This window comes from Heliangelus exortis, chromosome 21, assembly GCF_036169615.1.
Source record: "Heliangelus exortis chromosome 21, bHelExo1.hap1, whole genome shotgun sequence".
In the NCBI taxonomy this organism is placed as follows: domain Eukaryota; kingdom Metazoa; phylum Chordata; class Aves; order Apodiformes; family Trochilidae; genus Heliangelus; species Heliangelus exortis.
In genome coordinates, this window is record NC_092442.1 from 1,580,691 (window position 1) to 1,601,342 (window position 20,652).

The following is a 20,652-nucleotide window of genomic DNA, read 5'->3' on the forward strand; positions in this document are numbered from 1 at the left end:
AGCCCCACGCTCACAGAAGCTCCCCTCAGTTTCTCCTCATTGAACCTGTTCATAATTTGAGTCATCTAGTACCAGTTTTCTGCTTGGAAATTTCCTTTTTGGGGGGTGTTGTTGTGTTGTTAGCTTTTTCTTTTTTTTTTTTTTTTTTTTCTCTGTTTTCTTTGCTCCAAATGCTTTGGAAGTGGGGAGGCAGCACAGGAGACTGAAGGGTGTTTATTTTGGGGAGAGATGCTGCCCCGTGGCAGCGTTCCAGGGGTGCAGGGGGGGATGGTGATGGGGGATGAACCCCCCGTGAGGCTTGGGGGGAGCAGCTGCTGGTTCTGCAGGGGTTCAGGAGCCTCCCCACGTGCCTGGTTTGCCTTTGCTGCAGCCCAGGTGATTCATCAGTGAAACTCCCCCAGGGCCAAATTTTCTAATCTCTGCCAGGATGATGCAGGAAGGGGAGGAAGGAGGTGGTGTAAGAGCAGGCAGTGGCCCATGAGGGCTGCCTGGGGCATGGCAGGCAGCTGCCCTGTCCCTGTGCTGCTCGTCCCATCCCTGTGAGACTGATTCAGAGGGGAGAAATAGTGAAATAATAATAAAAGATTGAAATTTTTTTATATTAAAAAAACCTGAACCCAGTCTGCACACGTTTGCTTTCACCCCGTGACAGCAACGTGACTGTCCCTGAGTCACCCTGTGACCCCCTCACAGGGATGGGGGGATGGGGCTGAGCCCCCCTCTCCCCACCCAAGTCTGAGAGAGGGGAATCAACCCCTCATTTGGGATTTCTGCAGGATGGGGGTGTGGAGCTTCAGGAGGGGGCAAGAAGCTCTGCACCCATCCTACCCACCTTGCTCCCTGCTGCTGGCCCTAAGTGCTGTAAGAATGGTTTACCCCACTTTTCCTTAAGATTACTTTCCCTTTGATTAGACAAACAGCTTCAAGCCCTACATCTTAATTTGATTTGAATAAGCCTAGCACTTGCCATGAAGTTTTTTTCCCTCCTTTTTATTCCCCCCTTTTCTAAATCTGCTCTCACTGCTCTTCATGACCGTAAACGATTAAAAGCTTTACAGGAATATTGTCACCTGCATCTCTTAAAGTCCTGTTTTATTACTTGGGTCATATTTTTATTTTTTTCTTGCTGTGTGATTCTCTCTTTTCCTTGTTAATCCATCAGCCAGGTGAAAGGGATTATTTTTGTCTCAGTCTCTTGCAGGGAGCAGGTAGGGAGGGGTTGCAGGGACCCTGCCCCACTTCCCCCTGATGTTATCCTGGGCTTTTCTTTCAGTTCCTGCTCAGGGGCCAGATCCAGCTCATGCCTTTGCTTTCTGCAGCCCAGGGAGGAGAAGCTTTTCCACCTTAAGTCCCACAGCATGGCTGAGCAGGTTGGTGCAGCTTGGATTGTCCAAGTGGCTGCCACCAACCCCACTGAGCAGGGACCAAAATGCTGCCAGTGGGCAACAAGAACATATTTAATAATAATTAGAGCACTCTGAAATCTGTGTGGGCATCCAAAGAAGACTTTTTTTTTTCCCTTGTAAGGGGTTACAAAGGGAGCGTTGCTCCCTGGGCAGAGTTGTTTCCTGACAGCACCCCATGGGCAAGGGCTGGTCCCCAGTGTTGGGTCCCATGGGCCAGGGGGGTGGCCTGGGATGGGCATCAGCATTGCTGTCACCTCTCTGCTCCCTGCCAGCTGCAGCAAGACACCTCTTGTTAACACAGCATTGATTAAAGGAAGGAATCATGAGCTGCTTGCACCTGCAGAGCAGGGAGCTGCTCCAGAGCTCTGTGCATTGCCCATCCATCTGTCTGTCCATCCATGCATGCACAAACTGCAGGAAAACAGAGCATTTCCTGGGGTGACTGCAACCCTTGGTGATGATGGAGCTGGAAGGGCCAGGCAGAGCCCTGTCCCTGGACTGGGGATGTCCAGGGGGCTGTGCTGGGGGGGTGGCAGCACCCGGGCTGCAAGACCAGTGTTCAGTTTCCTGCTGTATTTTCCAAACTGCTGCCTGCTTTTGGGTTGGTTTTTGTTTTTTTTTTCCTCTCAAAATCATCCTGGAGGAGAAGAGTTGTGTGTGAGGGTTGTGCCAGCAGCAGTTGGTGTGGGGCAGCACAGCTGGCACAGTTCTGCATCCCCCCCTCTGTGGGTGCTGGTGGGGCCCTGGCACTGCTCGCCCACTCCTGTGGTAGGGGACACAGGGGGAGTTGGGCTGGTGGCCTCATCAAGAGCAGTTTTGTTATCATTTTTCCAACAGGGAGCTGTCTCTACCCCTGTTAGCATCTTGCATGGCCCATAACAGCAGGGTTGGAGGGGCAGAGGCCATGTTCCTCATCCCTATCCCATGGATGCTCGGGCACCTCCAGGTGCCGGTATGGGGCTGACTTGGCCTTCCGGGCCAAACCTCACCATTTCTCAGCTTGCAGGGAAATTTGGTGAGCAAATTCCTTCTGCTTGGGCACAGGTATGAAGCAGAGCAGGAAGGTGGGTTTGGGGTTTTTTTGCTGTTGACTTTCACCCCCTATTTTCAGTGGGGCCGAGCAGCCGCAAACCAAGTTCCGCGCAGCCAGTTTCATTCGTGCTCCCCAGCTCCTGCCCCATCTCACCTCCTCAGAAATTCTCCAGCCTCTTTTATCCTCTTTTGGCTTTGAGCACATGATTTATGATCCGGTTCGAGTGGCTCCCAAACCTTGCTGGCTCATTTGGCACCTTTTATCTGTAGGATTAAAGCCGGGCGGTGCGACGCTGCCCTGCGGATGGAGGGGCGAGAGCTGGGAGGGATGGTGCTGGGGGGATGGTGCTGTGTCAGGTGTGGGTGCCCTGCTGTGGGAGTGGGTTCAACCCTCACTTTCCCCCTCCTCACTTTCCCCCTCCTCACTTTCTCCTTCCTCACTTTCCCCTTCCTCACTTTCCCCCTCCTCACTTTCCCCCTCCTCACTTTCTCCTTCCTCACTTTCCCCTTCCTCACTTTCCCCTTCTTCACTTTCCCCCCTCCTCCTCAGTTTTCCCCTCCTCAGTTTTCCCCTCCTCACTTCCCCTCCCCCATCACCTTCCCCCCCATCACTTTCCCCCACCACCACATTCCTCTTCCTCACTTTCCCCCTTCTTAGTTTCCCCCTCCTCACTTTCCCCCTCCTCAATTTTCCCCCCCATCCCTTTGCCCCCACGTCCCTTTGCTCCCCCATCCCTTTCCCCCTCCTCACTTTCCTCCTCCTCAATTTTCTCCCCCATCACTTCCCCCCCCATCACTTTCCCCCTCCTCACTTTCCCCTTCCTCACTTTCCCCCTGCCTCAGTTTCCCCCACATCAGTATCACCATGGCTCATGGGGAGCAGAAACCTGGCATAGTGGCAGCACATGTAGCCAGGCTCTGGCATTTTTCCTCTTTTTTTTTCCCCGTTTTGCAGTGTGGGATGGAGCTCCCAGGGCTGGGGTCCCCTCTCAGATCTGGGGTCCCCGAGTGCTGCTGGTCCTGCTCCTGCTGGCACCATCCCCTGGGAGCTGCAGGGTGGGATGATTTATTTGGTGACAGAGCTCCATGCCATGAGTTGCCTCCTGTCCTCAGGGCAAAGCAGAGCACCCCATGGCTTCAGCACATTTTAGGGGCACCTTTGGGTGCTGGGCTCTCCTCTCACCCAGGGAACAGGGAGTGTGGGGATGGCCAGCATGGTGTCCTCGTAGGGACACCCCCTCACCCCCTCCTCAGTGCCACATCCTCTGGCTTGGCAAGGCCACATCCTGCTGGTTTGGGGGGGTCCCATCTGGTGGTCACCCTGGCACACCCCATACAGTGGTGGCATCTCCCTGGGGATGAGTCCTGAGGGTGGAGGTGACCTGGTTGCTTCTGGGACATGAGCATCAGTCTCAAGGATTGGTTATGGCTCAGCAGCATCAGGAATTATTTAGCAGAGGAAATGTGGGGAACATGGGGATCAGGCTGGTCCTGTGCCTCAGTTTCCCCCAGAGTATCCATGCCAAGCATTGCCCTGTGGCCCCACGCTGCTGGGGGGGCTGCTCTGGGATGCTCAGTACTGGTTCTCTGGCAGTAAGAGTGATGCATATCTCTCTTTTTTTCCCTATTTCCAGGTGAATATGGCCCTGGCAGGGAAACCTTTAGACGTGACTCTCGGCACCTCCAGAGCTGACCAGTGGAATATGGTTTTTCCCCAGAAAGATGAAATCATCACCAGCTTAGTGTCTGCCTTAGACTCCATGGTAAGGGACCTGTGGAATCCCTGTTCCCCTCCCTCCTTCCACCTCCCTGGCTGGGAGCAGGGCTGGAGCAGGAGGGCTCTTGAGCTCAGCCCACTCCCCTCTCCTGCCAGAAAGCTCAGGGAAATGCTGGAGCTGGAGAAATAAATAAAAATAAATAAAATACCATAAAAAATATATCCTCTCCCACCTTTGCAGCCATAAGGATCATAGACAGCCCGAGTTAATCTCGGATGGATATTGTTTTCCCATTAATATTTATGCTGGTATCAACTGAATGTAGGGTGGTTGTTGGTTTGGGTTTTTTTTTTTTCCCCTCTCAATGTTTTACCAATGTTACCCTGAGCTTTTACACAACAGCAGAACAATGGCTTTTATCTCCGAGAACAAAGAAAATAACTTTCATATCTTTTGACATAGAATTCCCAGTAGAAACCTTGCCTAAGTCAGCCGTGCTTACATAAACAAGATAACTGTCTGGATTAAGGCTCGTGGACCTGAGCTAATCTTATTTGTAACTCTGAATGTGCTCAAGAAGGGAAAGGGAGTCTGTAGTAACAAATGGCTATGACAATGCCATGCACTGAAAACCCCTCCCTTTTTAAAGCCAACTCGTGTTTCCTGTATTTATTCTGGATGCACCTTCCCAAGGCAATATATTTATTTATATATATATTTATTTATATATATATATATATATATATTTATATTTATATTTATAAATATATTTATTTTTTTTTTCACTGAGACTTAATTTCCCTCTCTTTGACCATCACCACCCTGCTAAAGAGCAGGTTCCACAGAGCTGATGCACCCCTGGATGATTTCTAGAGGTGCCATCCCACCCAAATTGTGTTACCATATTTTGTCTCCTTCATTATCTACATTATTGTATAGTCAGGTGCTGACACCAGGGCCAGGGGGCCAGGCTGCTCCTGAAATCCTACCTGGAGTATTGGGTCCAGTTTTGGTCCCTGCTGTACAAAAAGGATTGGGACAGGCTGGAGAAGGGCCAGAGAAGGGCCATGAGGATGAGCAGAGAACTGGAGCTCCTGGCATATGGGTAGAGGCTGAGAAAACTGGGTTTGTTCAGCCTTGAAAAGAGAAAGTTTAGGGGAGACCTTATTATCATTTTCCAGGACTTAAAGGGGGGGATACAAAGAAGATGGAGACTCCCTATTTACAGGGAGTCCCATGGACAAGACAGGGGGCAATGGGCACAAGGTGCTCCTGGGGGGATTCTGGTTGAACATGAGAGGAAAATTTTTCACTCTGAGGACAGTCAGAGATTGGAATGGTCTCCCAGGGGAAGTGGTGGATTCCTCCACTTTGGAAAGCTTTAAGTCTCAGCTGTTTAAGACTCAGTTTAAGTCTCAGGTCAACAGAGTGCTAAGACATCTCATATAAACAATAATAATAAAAGGGTTGGACCAGATGATCCTTGAGGTCCCTTCCAACCTGACATTCTGTGATTCTATGAAATTCAAGCCTTTTTCCAGGTCTTCTCCAGGGTGGGGCACTCAACCTTTGGAGCCAGGGGCCCCAGTCACCAAGCAGGCTTCAGGTTTGGGTTTGATCTGCCTCAAAATCTCTCGTCCCCTTGATTTTATATTTATTTTTTGAGCGTTGAGCTTTTTGAGCAAAACACTTCCATTTGCTGCTGGCTTCTTGAAAGGAGATTTCTTTGAAATGTCTATTTTTGGGGATGTGATTCAATCCCTCCTTCTTGAAGAAGGTGAGCAGGAGGTAAAAATGACCCAGTGGAGAGACTGGTTTAAGCCCACACAAATCAAACTCACTTTAAATGTGTGTGGGGAGCTGAACTGGGGGGATTGGTCCATGGGCAGCTGTATTCCTGCTCCCTCCCCAGCTGCCAGCATCCTCCAGGGTGCTGGGGTTGGGTGCTGTGTTTAACCAGGGCCACAGATGGGAAAATCCCCCCTGTTTTTCCCACTGAAGTCATGGCCTGGGGATAGCGTCGGTGCTGTAGCTATGGAAATGTGACTCAGGCTGCTGGCACTGCATGACTATTATAATATAAAAAAAATAATAATAAAAATGCATATATGTGTGGAATATGTAGAGCAGGAAGAGCACGTTACATAAAATGGATTACTGGAGGAAGTCTTTTCCAGCTCTTTAATGTTTTGCATAACTGTACAAGAAGAATCGTTCAGCTAATCCAGACTTTGACCATATTAGTGTTGTGCAGCTGAAATAAGATTCCCGTGCTCCTTATTTCATTAGAGCTGGTGGAAAAATGCAAATTGTTGTTCGTTTCTTTTGTTTTGTTTTGTTTTTTCTTACTTTGATTTTTTTTTTTTTTTTTACCGGAACATTTTCTTTGAAAGAACTACGAAAAAATGTTTATTTTTATGATAGGAAAACTGAAGCAAAATGATGGGTAACTAGTTGTTGTTTTCCAGCAAAGCCTAACTCAGCCAGATACCTTGCTGTGAAGTCACCAGAGGATTTAGGGGCTCTCTTAAACCCCATGGAATTTGGACCCCACCCAGAACGGTGCTTTTGACGGGGGAATCTTTTGATGGGAATTAAAAACAAAAAACCAAAAAAAACCCAAAAAACCCCTGGGGAAGATGTCAGGGCTTGCCCAATGGGGATATTCCAGTGACCTCTCTGCCCTGGTGCCTCCCCACAGTGCTCAGCTCTCTCCAAGCTGAACGCAGAGGTGGCCTGCATCGCCGTCCACGAGGAGAGCGCCTTCGTGGTGGGCACGGAGAAGGGAAGGGTCTTCCTCAGCACCCACAAGGAGCTGCAAGCTGAATTCCAGAAGTTTTGCAGTGAGTATCACCCCCCCTGTGGTGTTCCCCAGTGCCAAGGTCACCGGGCTGGGTTGTGCTGCATGGTTGTGACCGAGGTAGCACCACGGTGTGGTCCGTCCGTGGGGCTGAGCAGCGTTTAAAGTGATGGAGAAAAGGGGTGGGAATTGCAGCCGGAGTTTCTTTCATCCCAGGGAGGGATGCACCCTGGTTTCCTCTCCAAAAGCAGCCCTGGGGTGGCATTCTCCTGGTGCTCTGCTCTCCTGGTGCTGCCAGGCCCTGCTGGTTTGCTGGAGTGGCTTCTGAGCACTTGGCAGAAATAGTATGTCCTTGTATCCCCCAGGAGCAAAGAGGCTTTTTTCCAGGTTTTGGAAAGAAAGGGATGGGTGTGGGAGCTGGAAATGTTGGTTGTGGAGCTGATTGTTCTTTTGAGGGGCTTGCAATGGTGAAAGACTGAGCTGAGCAGGAGCTGTGGTCCCTATGATCTCAGATTGGGGTCCCCAGGTATCTCAGGGACGTGTGTGAGTGGTGGCACCCCAGCCTGTGGTGATGCTGGTGCCCAGCCCTCTGTGTTGGCTCCCTGCCTCTGCCAGCTCCCCAAAACCAGCCTGGGAAATGAGGGGAAATGCTTTGACCTGCATCTCTTGGATGGCTTTGTCCCCAGCGTGCTTTACCTGCTCCATGCAGGAGCTGGGGTGGCATCTGGCTTTGGTGGGTGCAGGGACCCCAGAGCTGGGGGACCCCAGCCCTGGATCTGCTCCCACCCACTGCCTGGGGTGGGATGAGAAACAACAAGATGGTGTTGATGGTACCCACCTTGGTCTTTGGGAGAGATTCCTCAGGAAGGTTTTGCTCTAGTGGAGATGTTAGCATTAAAAAAGCTCCCAAGGGTTGGTGCCTGCCCGGGTCATTCCCAGTCTGTGTGCTGGGTGGGCTGGGATGGCTTTTTGTGGGAGCAGCTCCCTGCCCAGGCCTGTCCTGCCTCTCATGGGCAGCTCCCTGCCACCTCCACTGTGCCACTCACCCCTGGGACAGCCACCTGGAGTTATCCTCCACTTTGGTGTGCGGTGTTTTGCAAGACAGGAGGCATTTTGGGGAGGTTTCCTGGGTTTGCAGGTGGCTCTGCCTTCCCTTCCCACCACCCCTGAGCCACGGGCAATGGAAGGGAGCTCCTTCTTAGGTATGAAATGCCAGCTCTGTCTCCCTGGAGCTGACAATGTTGATGACCATCTGCAAACCTCACTCTTAGAAATATAGACACATACATTCATATACTGGGGCCAGGTGCCCAACATAGATCCCACATCTCCTCTCCTTCAGACTTTTGTCCAAATGAAATGGTCCTGTCTGGCTGAAAGCACAAAATCTTGGCGATGGGGCTGGGGTGAAGTGGCTGATGCTGGAGACAGGGTGAAACGTGATAACTCTGTCTTGAATTATAAATGGCCCAGGCTCAACTCTGCTCCATAAAGCTCTTACAACTGGCACGCAGTGGAAAGCATCCCTGGAAGTGCTTTTTTTTTTGATTTATGGTCTCGCTGCCCCCTTGAAAAGGATCTGAAATAATCTAAAGCAGACATCTCCGGGAGATGGAGGAAGCCTCTTATCTCCCTGGGTGTGCAGACCTCTCGTGGACACCTCCTTTATCTGAACCCCTGGCTCAGCCTTTCCTGGTGCACAGAGGGGACTCGACAGTGATCAGGATTGATGTCACCAGGGGAGAGTTAGTGCCCAGCCAGGAGGGAGAGTCAGTCACAGGAGGGTGTGGATGCAGATGCATTTTGCCACCTGGGGAAAAAAAAAAATCCAAAATTTTTCCATTTCCCTGTGCTGTGGGAGCGACACAGAGCTTGCCAAAGGTGCCTTGCCCCTTCCTTGTGTCTGGGTGCCCTGGGTGGCTTTTACCCCCCCAGTCATGTCCCAGCTGTGGGGTTTTTCCAAGGGAGGGATCCATGAGCTCTTCCTTGAGTGCCCAGACAGCTCCCAGGGCTGCTCACCAGCAGGAACCTGTCGAGGATGATGAAGGAATTAGTCCTTCACCACGGAAAAATCCCTTGTGAGTCACTTTGGATAGAAGAGCAATAATGCACTTGTAGTGTTTAATTTTCTGTGCGTTTAGAGATGCAAGGAAGTCATTGCTGAAGATATGCTTTATTTGAGGTTTAATGGGGGGAAATTAGCAGGAAATAGCTGGTATTACCGAGCTACATGACGCTGAAGGGTAAAAAAGCCTCCAAGAAAGGCGGATTTTCTTTTCCTGAGAGATTGGAGGCTAAGCAGATTGAAACCAGAGAAAAGAAATGTGCTGCCCAATTAATCACAACAGTTTCAGTGCAGCAGAGGGGGAAAAACCCAGGAGGGGGGGATGGGGGACATGCATAGGGTGACCAGCCCTGTTCCCAGCTGTGCTGCTGGCACCTTCCTTCCCCTGTGCATCGGGGGCTGCCAGGGGCTGTGGCCCCATCCAAGCCAGGATGGGCTGGGTGGGAGCTCCAGGGCACCCACCTGCCTGGCCAGAGGATTTTTCTGATGCTGTGGGGGTGGTGAGGGGCCTGGCACCCACGGGGTAACATCTCCCCTGGGGTTTGGTGGGTGGGGTTGCATTCAGCCCTGCTGAATATTGGTGTGACCTGCCTGGTGGGTTTGGTCACTTCGCAGCCACTTGAAAGTGCTCATGGCATCACCATGAATCTTCTTTTCTCACCTGTTTTCTCCTCTCCCCCTCTCCCCCATCCCACAGGAGTCCAGCAGAGGAAAGAGCAGGACACAGAGGTGCAGAAGAAGGCAAAGGATTGCGGGAGAAGTGTGCTCAGGGTCTCCTCGGACCAGGGATCAGACGTGTACCTCCTCAGGAAGATGGTAGAGGAAGTGTTTGATGTGCTTTATAGTAAGAACCTTCACGCTTCCATTTGGGGATCTGGATTGCCCCCGGGGCTCACTGAGGTGCCCAGCACCTCTGCAGGGTTAGGGTTGCATTGAGATGGAATTTGGTCACTCTGCTGCTTCACTTCCCAGTGCCCCAAACCAGACAAAAAAAACCCCCAAGCAAACCTTGTGCTGGAGGGGGGAGGGAGCACCCTCTGTCCCCCCAGCCATGGAGAGCCTGAGTGGGATTTTCAAGCACCCCTTTATCCCTGACACCGTGTCTGCAACGGGGCTCTGCAGAGACTCTCTCACCCTTTTCCCTGGCAATTCTATTTAAACAGCAAAAAAGAGAATTTTTTTTTTTCCTAGCAGGCGGCCCCGCAGCCCCAGCTCCAAGAGACAAGTTGGTGCCATTCCAGCACATGCATCATCCCCAGCAATAAAGCTTCTGCAATTAAAATGTAGATGACCATATGGCTGTTGATATGTAACCCAGTGGGTTGCAGAACTCCCTCTGGGCCCAATCTGTGGAGGCTCGAGCAGTGGCAGCTCCTGCTCCTGCTCCTGCTTCTGCTTCTCACTCCGGAGGTCCCTGCTGGAGGGGCAGGAGGTGACAGCCATGTCCCAGCTCATCCCCCAGCAATGCCTGTGCTGGCCCAGGGAGGAAAACCCAGGTTGGATTTGGGAAAGCAGGGTGGCAAGCTCCAGCATTCCCTGTGCTGCTCAGTAGGTTTCATGAAGCCAGTGTGGTGCTTGGGGGGGGCCATGTGGCTGGACCAGCTGCAGAACCAGGTGTTTGCCTCTCCTAAGTGCAGCTCTCTGTCATCAGCTGGGATTTGGGATGGGCTACTTGAGCCCTTTAGGGCTGTGCAGGTCTCCCTGAGTCCAAAGAGTTGGCATTGCCTCTGGTGGTGTGCTGGGAATAGGTGCTCCCACATGATGGGTGATCCCAGGATTTGCTGCCGCAGGCTTAGCAGACAGAAAGAGATGGCATCTGTTCCCCTGGGGATGGGCAGTCCCTGAGGTTTTCTGAAGCCACTAAAAGGATTTGGACATGATACTGCCATAATCAAATCTTCTTACTTACTCCAAAAGGCTGGTCCCATGCAGGAGGAAGGAGCAATATGAAAGGGCCAAGGGAATGGGGTGGGGAGGGCATTTGGGCACTGGTTGGCTCCCTGCTCGGAGCTGCAGGTCTTGTCCTGCCACCAGGCTTTGCAGATTCCTTGGGAATGTGGGAATTATTCTTATATATATATGGCATACTATAAATATCTAGTTGCATAAAACTGCTTGACCAGGGTGCATCTGCTTGGAGGTGTAGGGACCAGGTGGATTGGGATGAGTGTGGTGATGCTCTTGACCTTGGGGTGTTTGTGTGGACAAACTGGCTGGGACCCCAGCCCAGGATCCCCTGCTGATTGTAGTGGCAGGAGGAGGTGGGGTATCCTTGGGCCCTTTTCCTGTTAAAGTGGGGAGAAATACTGCAGTAGTTGCCCCAGGGTGATTTCCTTTCCTTTGAGAGGACTGTTAGAAATTAACAGTTATTTTTCTTACAGTTTTGAGAGGTTTTCTCTCCTTTTAGTCACCTCCCATCAACAGGGATTGGAAACAAAAAAAAAGAAATCTTAGAGAATGCTCAGTCAAAAAGATCATGTATTCCCTCCAGAGCTGGGTAATCTCTGCACCAACAGGATGACTGATTACCACTGGCTTCTATTAAACAGGCATTAATGATGATTATTGTCTCTCCTTAGCTAAACCACGAGTCTCTGCACGGCAGCACGAGGCTCGGTGAAGGTCACTTTGACAGTAATGCATTCCCCATAAAAATATGTTTGGGGAGTTGTTAAGTGTTGGGTTGATAAGGAGTCACAGTGGGCATGGGGAGCTTCTCCCCAGCCTGAAGGGAGGTGATGGAGGGAGGTGGAAAGCTGCTAGAGCCAGTGCATCAGGGCAGGGAGCCATCAGTACCCTCCGGGCCTGCAGAAAATGTGCTGCTGGTGTTGTGGTTCAAAGGTTTGTTTTGAAACTTCTCTTATTGGCTTAATTAAAACATTATCCTGCAAGGAACCTTGATGGCTTGTACAAGTTGTGTGTTGTTAGTTGTCACGTGCTGCTTCAAAGAACATGTTGAAGAAATCACTTTTAATAAGGACTTGCTGACAGTGCCTCAATATTCCCAGGGCTTCTGTAAGATCTTTTGGTGTTGCTTTTTTTTTTTTTTTTAAGATATTAGAAAGGAAGGAACTTAAAGAAAACCAACAATATAAAATCCCACAGCTATTTAAATGTTCCATAATCTCCTTTGCCTGCCCCTCAGCCCGGAGATGAAGGCACAGACACCTTGCCACGTGGCCAGATGTTCTACATCTGGATGCTGTTTTGCCAGCCAGGTCACATTCCTACATGGCTGTTTGTTTTGCTTCGTGCTTTCAGCACCAGGTTTATTGGTTGCAGTGACTCAGGTTGGTTTTCAAAGTAATTTCTCTGCAGAGCAGCTCAAGGGTTGTGGCCCTTCCTTGAAACCCTTCAGAGTGGGCTGAGTTTCCAACAGTGTCTTGCCTGGAGAGCACCCTGAGCATTCCTGGTTTGGGCATGCTGGCTTTTTAGTTGGTTTAGAAAAATCTCTGTAGCCACAGTTGCCTTCTGCTGCTGGGGAACTCCAGGGGGAGATTTGGGTGTCAGAGGTACAACAGAGCCAGCCCTGCAAGCTGGGGACAGAGGGCAACTCTGTGGCTATGGTCAAGGGGAGTGGGTGAGATTTCTGGGCTGCTGGAGGTGGCCATCTAATCAAATGTATTGATGTTCCTGGTGCCTTTGAGTGGTGGGGTGAAGGGAGACTGCTGAGGTGTTTTTTTTCTTGTCTTTCAAAGTACATCAAGGCTGCCTGACAGCAGCAGCAATCTAAGTACTTCCCATTTTTCCAGGTGGTGAAATAAAAAAACCGACTGAAAATAGGGTTCCCAGAATATCTCAGTAAACATGAGATAAAAATCAGTGAAGCCCTTCAGCCTCCTTTGTCAGCTCTCAGCTCCTTCCCAGCTTGCTGGCAGCCCAACCCTTCCTGGCACACGTCCGGGTGCTCCTGGGGGGTGGGCTTGTGCCAAGTGACCCCAACCAAGGATTTTACTTTGCAACCCAAAAGATGAGACATCTGCTTATTGGCTTTTGTGAGCTATTTATTAATTAGTGCTTTGAAAAAGGGCTTGGAGGGCCTCGCGTGCTTAAGTGCAGAGCTAGGATGTGGTTTCCTTCTCATAACATTTCCGCTGGGATCTCTTGCTCTTGGTTTTACTCCTCCAGCCATGGCTGGGGGCATGGAGTATCTGTTGATGTGTAACTCTGCCCCCTCCCCAGGTGAAGCCGTGGGGAAGAGCAGTGTGGTCCCTTTGCCCTACGAGAGGTTCCTGAAAGAGCCAGGCTCACTGGCAGTGGCTGGCTTGCCCGAGGGGATTAGCTTTAAGAAACCCATGGAGTATGATGTGAAGTCCCTGATGGCCATCCTAGAGCACAGCCACAGCATCCGCTTCAGGCTAAAAAGGTAATTTTGGGGGATCCCCAAGGGGTGGGAGGGCAGCGAGCCGTGGGGATGGTGGCTCCCGTAAGACCAGCAGAGATTTTGTGTGGAGCAGGCAGGAGGGTCCATCTTACATCTCAGCTTCTCCCCAAGCCCCAGAAAACTGGGTCCAGCCCTTCCAAACCCAGCCTGGCACCCAGGTTGATCAATTCTGGGTGGCTGGGGAACATTTGGGACTCGTTCCTATAATGGGCTGGTGTAAACGTGCACATTAACCCCACCGCTCCACAAGACTTCGCCAAAATTTCCGCTGCGATAAGCTGAGTATTTTTCTGTCTCCTGAGAGATTTCCACTGGAAATGCTGCCAGCTTCTTCCTAGGCTGAAACGGGGTTTTTAACACCAGACAAGCTGGGAGTTGGGGGTCTGTGGGTGTGGGGCAAACTCCCCATTTTGGCCGCATTTTCACACGGGGCTCCGCCGTTTTGGATGCATTTCCTCTGTGTTTGCCTGGCTGGTGGCACCTCAGATCCGTGCAGAGAAATGCTGACTGCTACCAAATGCCTCCTCTGAAGGCTCAGCACTTCTGGAAAATCAGGCTGAGACAGCTAAAAGTAGGACACGCAGCATTCGAGCCGTCTGTGAGCTCGTGGCTGACTCTCCTGTGAAGCACGTGGGCTTCCTGGGTCTGCAGATCATCCCCGGGCTCACTGAGGTCCCCATTGTTGGGGGTTCTGTGGTTCTGGGGGCTGGGACAGGCAATGGAGTTGATCAAGTGGTCATGGTCACACAAATTGTTTTACTCTTTAAATACACCAGGTTATGGAGCTAGATGGCTTTATCCTAGCTGGTATAAACACTTTGGACTACCTAAGACCAACCTGCTCCGCTTAAAGAAGATGAAAATGGTGCAGGTGCCTGAGGAAGCTGGAGAAGGTTGGGTGCTGGCTGGAATTTCTGGAACAGAGCCCAGCAGCTGGCAGTGCAGCCCATCCCACCTTCCTGGCTTCCCTCCACATCCTCGTCCTCCCTTAGCAGTGCCACAGCCCAAAAGAACCTCTTTTTCTCCCCTCTTCTCCCTCAGGCCGGCGGACGAGCCCAGCCGAGAGCCAAACCCCAGTGTTGACTTGACGTGTACCTCCCTCACCTCCAAGGGCGGCCGCGACTCCAGTGCCAACGTCCCCGTGGCCAAACCCCCCGGTCCCCACGGCCAGGACACCCCTTCTGCCATCACCAACTTCTTATACGGCGTCTCTCTGCCGACCCAGCTCGCCGTCGACCTCAAGCAAGAGGTGTCCTCCGGCCTGCCGGCACCCAACATGGCGGGCGAGGCCCTGCTGCCCAGGCCGGCGGGAGAGCTGAAGGTGCCTTCCTCACAGGAGTACAGCGACTGCTGTGGTAATAGCCTGGGGTTTGCTGGCAGAAAAGGGGGTGTGAAGCCCACCCCTCCCCAGCGCTGACAGGGGACAGGTCTGGGTATTTCGGTGGTTCTTAAATGGGTCCTCACTGAGGGAGATGATTCCAGGGCTGGAGCAGCTCCGCTGTGGAGAAAGGTTGAGAGAGTTGGGGTTGTTCGGCCTGGAGAAGGCTTTAGGGAGACTTTCCAGTACTTGAAGAGGCTACAGGAAAGCTGAAAGGCTTTTGATAAGAGGATGGAGTGATAGGACAAGGGGTGATGGTTTTCAAGCAAAAAGAGGGGAGATTTAGGTCAGACATTAGGAAGAGAAATTCTTCATTATGCGAGTGCTGAGCCCAGGTTGCCCGGAGGAGCTGTGGCTGTGGCAGTGTCTCAGGCCAGGTTGGATGGGGCTTGGAGCAACCTGGGCTGGTGGGAGGTGTCCCTGCCCATGGCAGCATGAGTGGAACTGGGTGAGCCTTAAGGTCCCTTTAAGGAACCCAAACTGTTTCATGATTCGATGAAAATCAGTGCAAAACTTGGCCCATACAGAGATGAGCAGAGCCCCCCCTGCCATGCCATGTCACCCCACCCTTCACTGGGTGCCTTCGTGGTGCTGACAGGAATACCTCCATTTCTGCCCTGAAAGGCTGAGTGCTGCCCCATGAGCAGCACTGTGGGCATGGAGGGGCAGCTGGGGCAGGACAGTGGGGCTCAGCCTGGCCAGGACCCCTGTGGGGTGTCACAAACCAGGGGACACAGAGCTGGTGGGATGGGGTCGGTGTTGCCAGCGGGGGACAGCACCAGGGGGCTTGTTCAGGTGTCAGGCTCTCAGCAGCCCTTTCTCCTTGTCTCCCCTCTTGTCCAGGACAGAAATCGTTGGCCTCTGGAGGTCCCCTCATCCAGAATGTGCACTCATCCAAGCGCATCCTATTCTCCATTGTCCACGACAAGACAGGTCAGTGTCCCTCTCTGGCACATCACAGAGGGAGAGGTTTCATCTCCCTCTGCTCTGCAGGGACCTGGCAGTGCTGGGGGACTTTTTTTTCTCTGCAACATCTCAGTATCACAGCTTCATCCCCTCTCAGGTCCATCCCTGCCATCTCCATGATGCTTGGCCCTTGAGCACTCCTGGCTGGCTGGGAAATCCCATCCCTGTTTGGTGCCTGGGGAACCAAGGCATGGCTTTGGGTGAGGCCGTTTGCCCAAACAGCAAATACCAGCTGAGAGCTTGGCATTATTTCAAAACAACTGAAACCCACTAACCCTGGTGTGATTCTGCAGTGCTGCCCGGGATGAGATCAGCAGGGGGGAGGAGACTCTGCCATTTCCCCACCTGCACCCCACCCAAGGGATACGCAGCCAAAAAATGCTGATGTGTTTGCTTCAAAACCCTCGCCCACCTGCATTTAAAACACAAACAAGAAAAAAAAAAAAGAAAAAAGAAAAAAAGAAAAAAATATGGGTGGGAAAGTTGGGAAAGAGAAGGATTTGAAAAATCTCCTCTGTGAAATGGCAGTGCCTTCCAAAGGTTCGCTTCAGGTTGAGTTTGCTCTGTCCCAGAGGGTCTTTCATTTCAGGTTGGAGAAGTTTTATGGGGTCATTCCTTAGGAATCTGCTTTGCACATGTACGGCTTCAAAGGAGGTTGCTTGGGGCTGGGGAAGCCCAGACCTTATCTGCCAGCCTGGCAAAATCTGCTGAGGAAGAGGGAAATCATTATTTTTAAAGCAGCAAAGTCTTGTTCCTGCTTCCCAGCACTTCACACAAGAAAAGTGCATCTGCTGTGTACGAACCATATGGAAGTTCCTTATTTCTTATATTTTGTTTTGATAGATAAGTGGGACAGTTTTATAAAAGAAACCGAAGATATCAACACCCTTAGGGAGTGCGTGCAAATTCTGTTTAACAGCAGATATGGTGAGTAGGAGTTAATATCCCATTATGCATCTGCAGTGCTTGTGGTTTGCATATCATTATATAGCAATCATTTTTGTTCCCTAACACAGCAGCAGGAGCCATATGCTAGAGCTCCCTTCTCTTCCTGACACATTTAGCCCAACAGCTCCCAGTCTCTGGGTGTCTGCTGAAGGTTATATCAATATTTCCATTTGGAGCCCCCTCCTCACCGTTGAGGAATTTGTAGTTGGTCTGTGAAACAGCCCTGGGCTGAAGGGGGCAGGCAAGGGGGAGCATGGCAGGGAAAGTGAAAGTAGGTAATTCACAGAAATCACAGAAAATGAGGGGTTGGAAGGGACCTTGGAAGGTCACCTAGTCCAACCCCCCCATGCCAGAGGAGGCTCACCTACAAAAGGTATTGCAGCTGCTTTTTTTTTTCTACCTGCATGGCTTATAGGCATCTTTGATGTTCCCCTTGCCATGGGGAAATTCCTGGGCTTTTGGGTAGCTATAAGCTCAGGGAATTGCTCAGGACTGGGCTGCTGGGCTGGAAGCTGTGGCTGATACCAGCCCCATCAGGCTGCATAACTCAGGAGTTACAGGTGAGCTCCATAACTTATAACCTGTCCATAACCTGTCCATGTGCTAGGCAGCTCCTGAGTTCCATAGCTCAGCAACCTGCTGGCATCATGGGGGGTTGGTTGGGACCAGCTCATCCCTGGTTTGAGGAACACCAGGGTGTTTCAGAGTTGTGGAAGATGCCATCAGCTGTGCTTGTTGTCTCCCTGTTGTCCCGTGTCCCAGTGGCAAGCTGCTCCCAGAACTCACCTTCTGGAACAAGCAAAAGAGAAGAAGCACTTTTTTTGAGTCCAAGTCTTTACACTTCCATTTTCTCATCTGTTCAAGGAAAAGTGTGTCAGTGAAAACTATCTGTTCACCTTTCAGCTGAAGCCTTGGGGTTAGACCACATGGTCCCAGTTCCCTACAGGAAAATCGCCTGTGATCCCGAGGCTGTGGAAATCATTGGCATCCCAGACAAAATACCCTTCAAAAGACCTTGCACCTATGGTGTCCCCAAACTCAAGAGGATACTGGAAGAGAGGCACAACATCCATTTTGTCATCAAAAGGTGGGTGTTGAGGGCAAGGGGAGAGTGCACCCCCTCAATGTGGGCTTAGGGGTTTCTGTTTCCTCCATCCTCATAAGGTTTGTTTTGACTCTCCACCCATTTTACCCTTTTTTATGGAAATAGCTAAACAGATTTTTTTTTTTTTTCCTCCCCCAAAAAATCTCCATTTTCCACCCCTCTCTCCCTGAATGTGAGGAGGTTTCAGGGCTGGCCATGGCATGGTCACCTCTGTTTTAAGTCCTTGTAGACACTGCCAGTGCCATCCTAAAACAGAACACCCTGATTGCAGCACAACTTTCCCCAGTGGCATTTGGCAGATGGGAGTGGTGCAGCTGGGAGAGAGGAGGAACAGCCAAATTCACACCACATGGGGATTCCCCTCCACCTGGTTTTGTGGTGATTACTTATGGACATTCTATATATACAGTGATGAGGATGTATCACCTGTGGGCAAGGTGTGGTGTTTTTGTGTCTGCATGGGTGCTGGAGTAGGAGGAGTAAAAGCTTTTCTGATTATATCTGCTCCATGCAACCCCTCTTTGCTTCTCCATCAGGAAAATCTGCTTTATAATATATTTATTTATTCAGTCCCTGCCTGCCTGGAGTCGAGGTTGCTGCCCTGCTAGAGGTGTGAAACTCCAGTGCAGAAAAACCCTGGCTAAGGCTCCCAAGGGGACTAAAATTCCTAGCATCAACAGGACTCAGGCATCCTAAAAGGAATTAACTTGCCAGGTGTCAGCTGGTGGAGGAACTGCTTTGTCCTGGGCTGCACTGAGCTGGATCAGGCCTCGGGGTGTGCCCCTGAACATACTTTGGTTCCATGATTAAAGGTGTGGGTGGCACCAAAATACAATATTCAGGAGACAGGTGACCTCTGGTCAATGATCTGTGTCATGAAGTGAAGGTCCAGCAACAGCTACTTCAGTCCCACTGTCTCTTTTGGGAAAGCCAGCCTATAGAAGCCTCATTTAATAAGTTAATTTCATTAAGGGAATGACTTATAAGCAGATTTAAAGGTGCTTTAGTTAAAAAGCGTATGCTGTAAGATTGCTTGATTGCACAACAAGCTATAAAAGGCTTTTCTTTTTTTTTTTTAGCTGAAAAATTCATTGCCTTTTTATAGTGAACGAATAAAATTACTATTTTGATTTGGTTTAATGCTATTCATTAACAAAACCTAAAATTCAGTCATTAGAAGCACCTCTTTCTAATCCCCTTCTTTTCTTTTCCTCCTAGGATGTTCGACGAGAGGATTTTCACAGGTAAGTTCTTCACATCCTTTGATTTATTGCCCAGAAAACTGAAAGGTTATGCAGAGCTGAGATAATGTCCCCTGTAAGCAGCAGAACTGCAGGACACATGTAGTAATGCTCAGTCTGTGCCCTACACCTGGGCATGCTGAGATTGCCAGGGCAATCTGTGCCCCCTAAACAGTATTTTTAAGGTTTAAACTCGAGTTCCCTGGTGCATGAGGCTGGGCTGACTCCCTGAGCCAGGCTGAGCTGCAGCTACAGGCAGCACACAACACATTTCTGTGCTTTCAGGAGGAAGAAAAGTCACTGCTGGGTTCCTCACTGGTAAATTATTCTCTTTTGGTTGGTGTCTATTTGTTTGGGTTTTTTTTTTTTTGACTGGGAAGTTCTAGCATCATCCAGCCACTGACTGTTTTTAGAAGAAAAGCAACAAAAAAACCATTTTTTACAGTGAGAAAACCCTGGGGAGAGGGTTTCTTTGGCTTGCTTTGCCCTGTGTTTTTACTCCTTTTGGTCTAAGCTGCAGAAGCACTTTTGGCAAATAAAAGGGGGGCAGGTGCTGCTGCTGTCCAACCCAACCCCCTCACTCCAGCTGCCCCAATCCCACTGCCCTGATACCTGCCTGAAGTTCAGCACTGCACCCAAATTTGTCACCTCCCAGCCCTGCTCCCAGGTTGCCAGGGCTTGGCTCACAAGTAAAAACGTGTTTGGGGGTGTTGGTTGTTTTTGGTTTTTTTTCTTTCTTCCTCTAACCCTGCACCCTGGCAGCTTTCCAGACACCTTCTCCTCAGGTATCTCCATCAGCCAAGTTAACCCCTGGGTCCCCAGCCCCAAGGGTGCTCCCTGGGGATGATGATGCCAGAGCCACCCAAAGGGTGGCCCCTCCAGCAGAGCCTGGAGGGTTTCCTACCTCCATGGGGAGGTTTCTTTGTCTCCAGACCCTTTAGTGACTTATTTTCTCAAAAAAAAAAAAAAAAAAAAAAAGGAGTTTAAAAGGAGTTTTTTAAGCTCTAACCTACTCCCAAGGGATGGAGCACTGAGCTTGGATGCTTGGATTTTCCTTGAAAATCCATGGTATCTGGGGAGAGGCATTGTGGATGTCTGTACATCAACCTGAGAGCTGGGGCTGGAAACAAACTTGAGGGTGACATGGCAGGAAGGTGCAAGTGGAAATTAGGAGATGAGGAAGCAAACCCAGCAGGACAGGGGTTGGGTAGCAGTTCCCCCTCCCCTGTCTGGTCCCTGCAGGGCTGCCAGGAGCAAAACACATTAAACCTGGCTTTTTGTAATTGGCATCAGCACATCTGACTCTGCAAAAAAAAAAAAAAAAAAAAAAAGCAGCATCTGCTGAGTCAGGAGATGCCATTTTTGCAAAGAGGCTATTTTCTGAGTGGAGCTGTATTTTAAGTTACTGACTGTGAAGTATCCCAAAGCTTCCCTGCACAGTTTTGCTCACCCTTTAATTAAAATACCCACCACTGCTAGGAAACCTATTTTTGCTACTCCCCTGGGTAATGGCTCCAGGCAGGCATTTGCTGCTGCAAGAACAAGATTTGGTCCATAGAAAACACAAATTAAAAGGAGCCCTTTGGACAGGCAGTAGATAAATAGGGTC

At 50.5% G+C, this 20,652-nt stretch overlaps 1 protein-coding gene across 4 annotated transcripts in view; it reads left to right on the forward strand.

The window, feature by feature from the left end:
• Positions 1-20,652, forward strand: part of GTF2IRD1 (GTF2I repeat domain containing 1) — a 66,042-nt gene that overhangs the window by 17,864 nt on the left and 27,526 nt on the right. For all 4 annotated transcript variants that reach the window (XM_071765232.1, XM_071765231.1, XM_071765234.1 and 1 more), the window contains exons 2-10: positions 4,073-4,201; positions 6,858-6,999; positions 9,719-9,865; positions 13,204-13,387; positions 14,447-14,760; positions 15,627-15,716; positions 16,593-16,676; positions 17,601-17,784; positions 19,021-19,046. In XM_071765232.1, coding sequence (XP_071621333.1) covers positions 4,079-4,201; positions 6,858-6,999; positions 9,719-9,865; positions 13,204-13,387; positions 14,447-14,760; positions 15,627-15,716; positions 16,593-16,676; positions 17,601-17,784; positions 19,021-19,046 — 1,294 coding nt within the window. In that variant the 5' untranslated portion in view covers positions 4,073-4,078. The remainder of the gene's footprint in view (positions 1-4,072; positions 4,202-6,857; positions 7,000-9,718; positions 9,866-13,203; positions 13,388-14,446; positions 14,761-15,626; positions 15,717-16,592; positions 16,677-17,600; positions 17,785-19,020; positions 19,047-20,652) is intronic.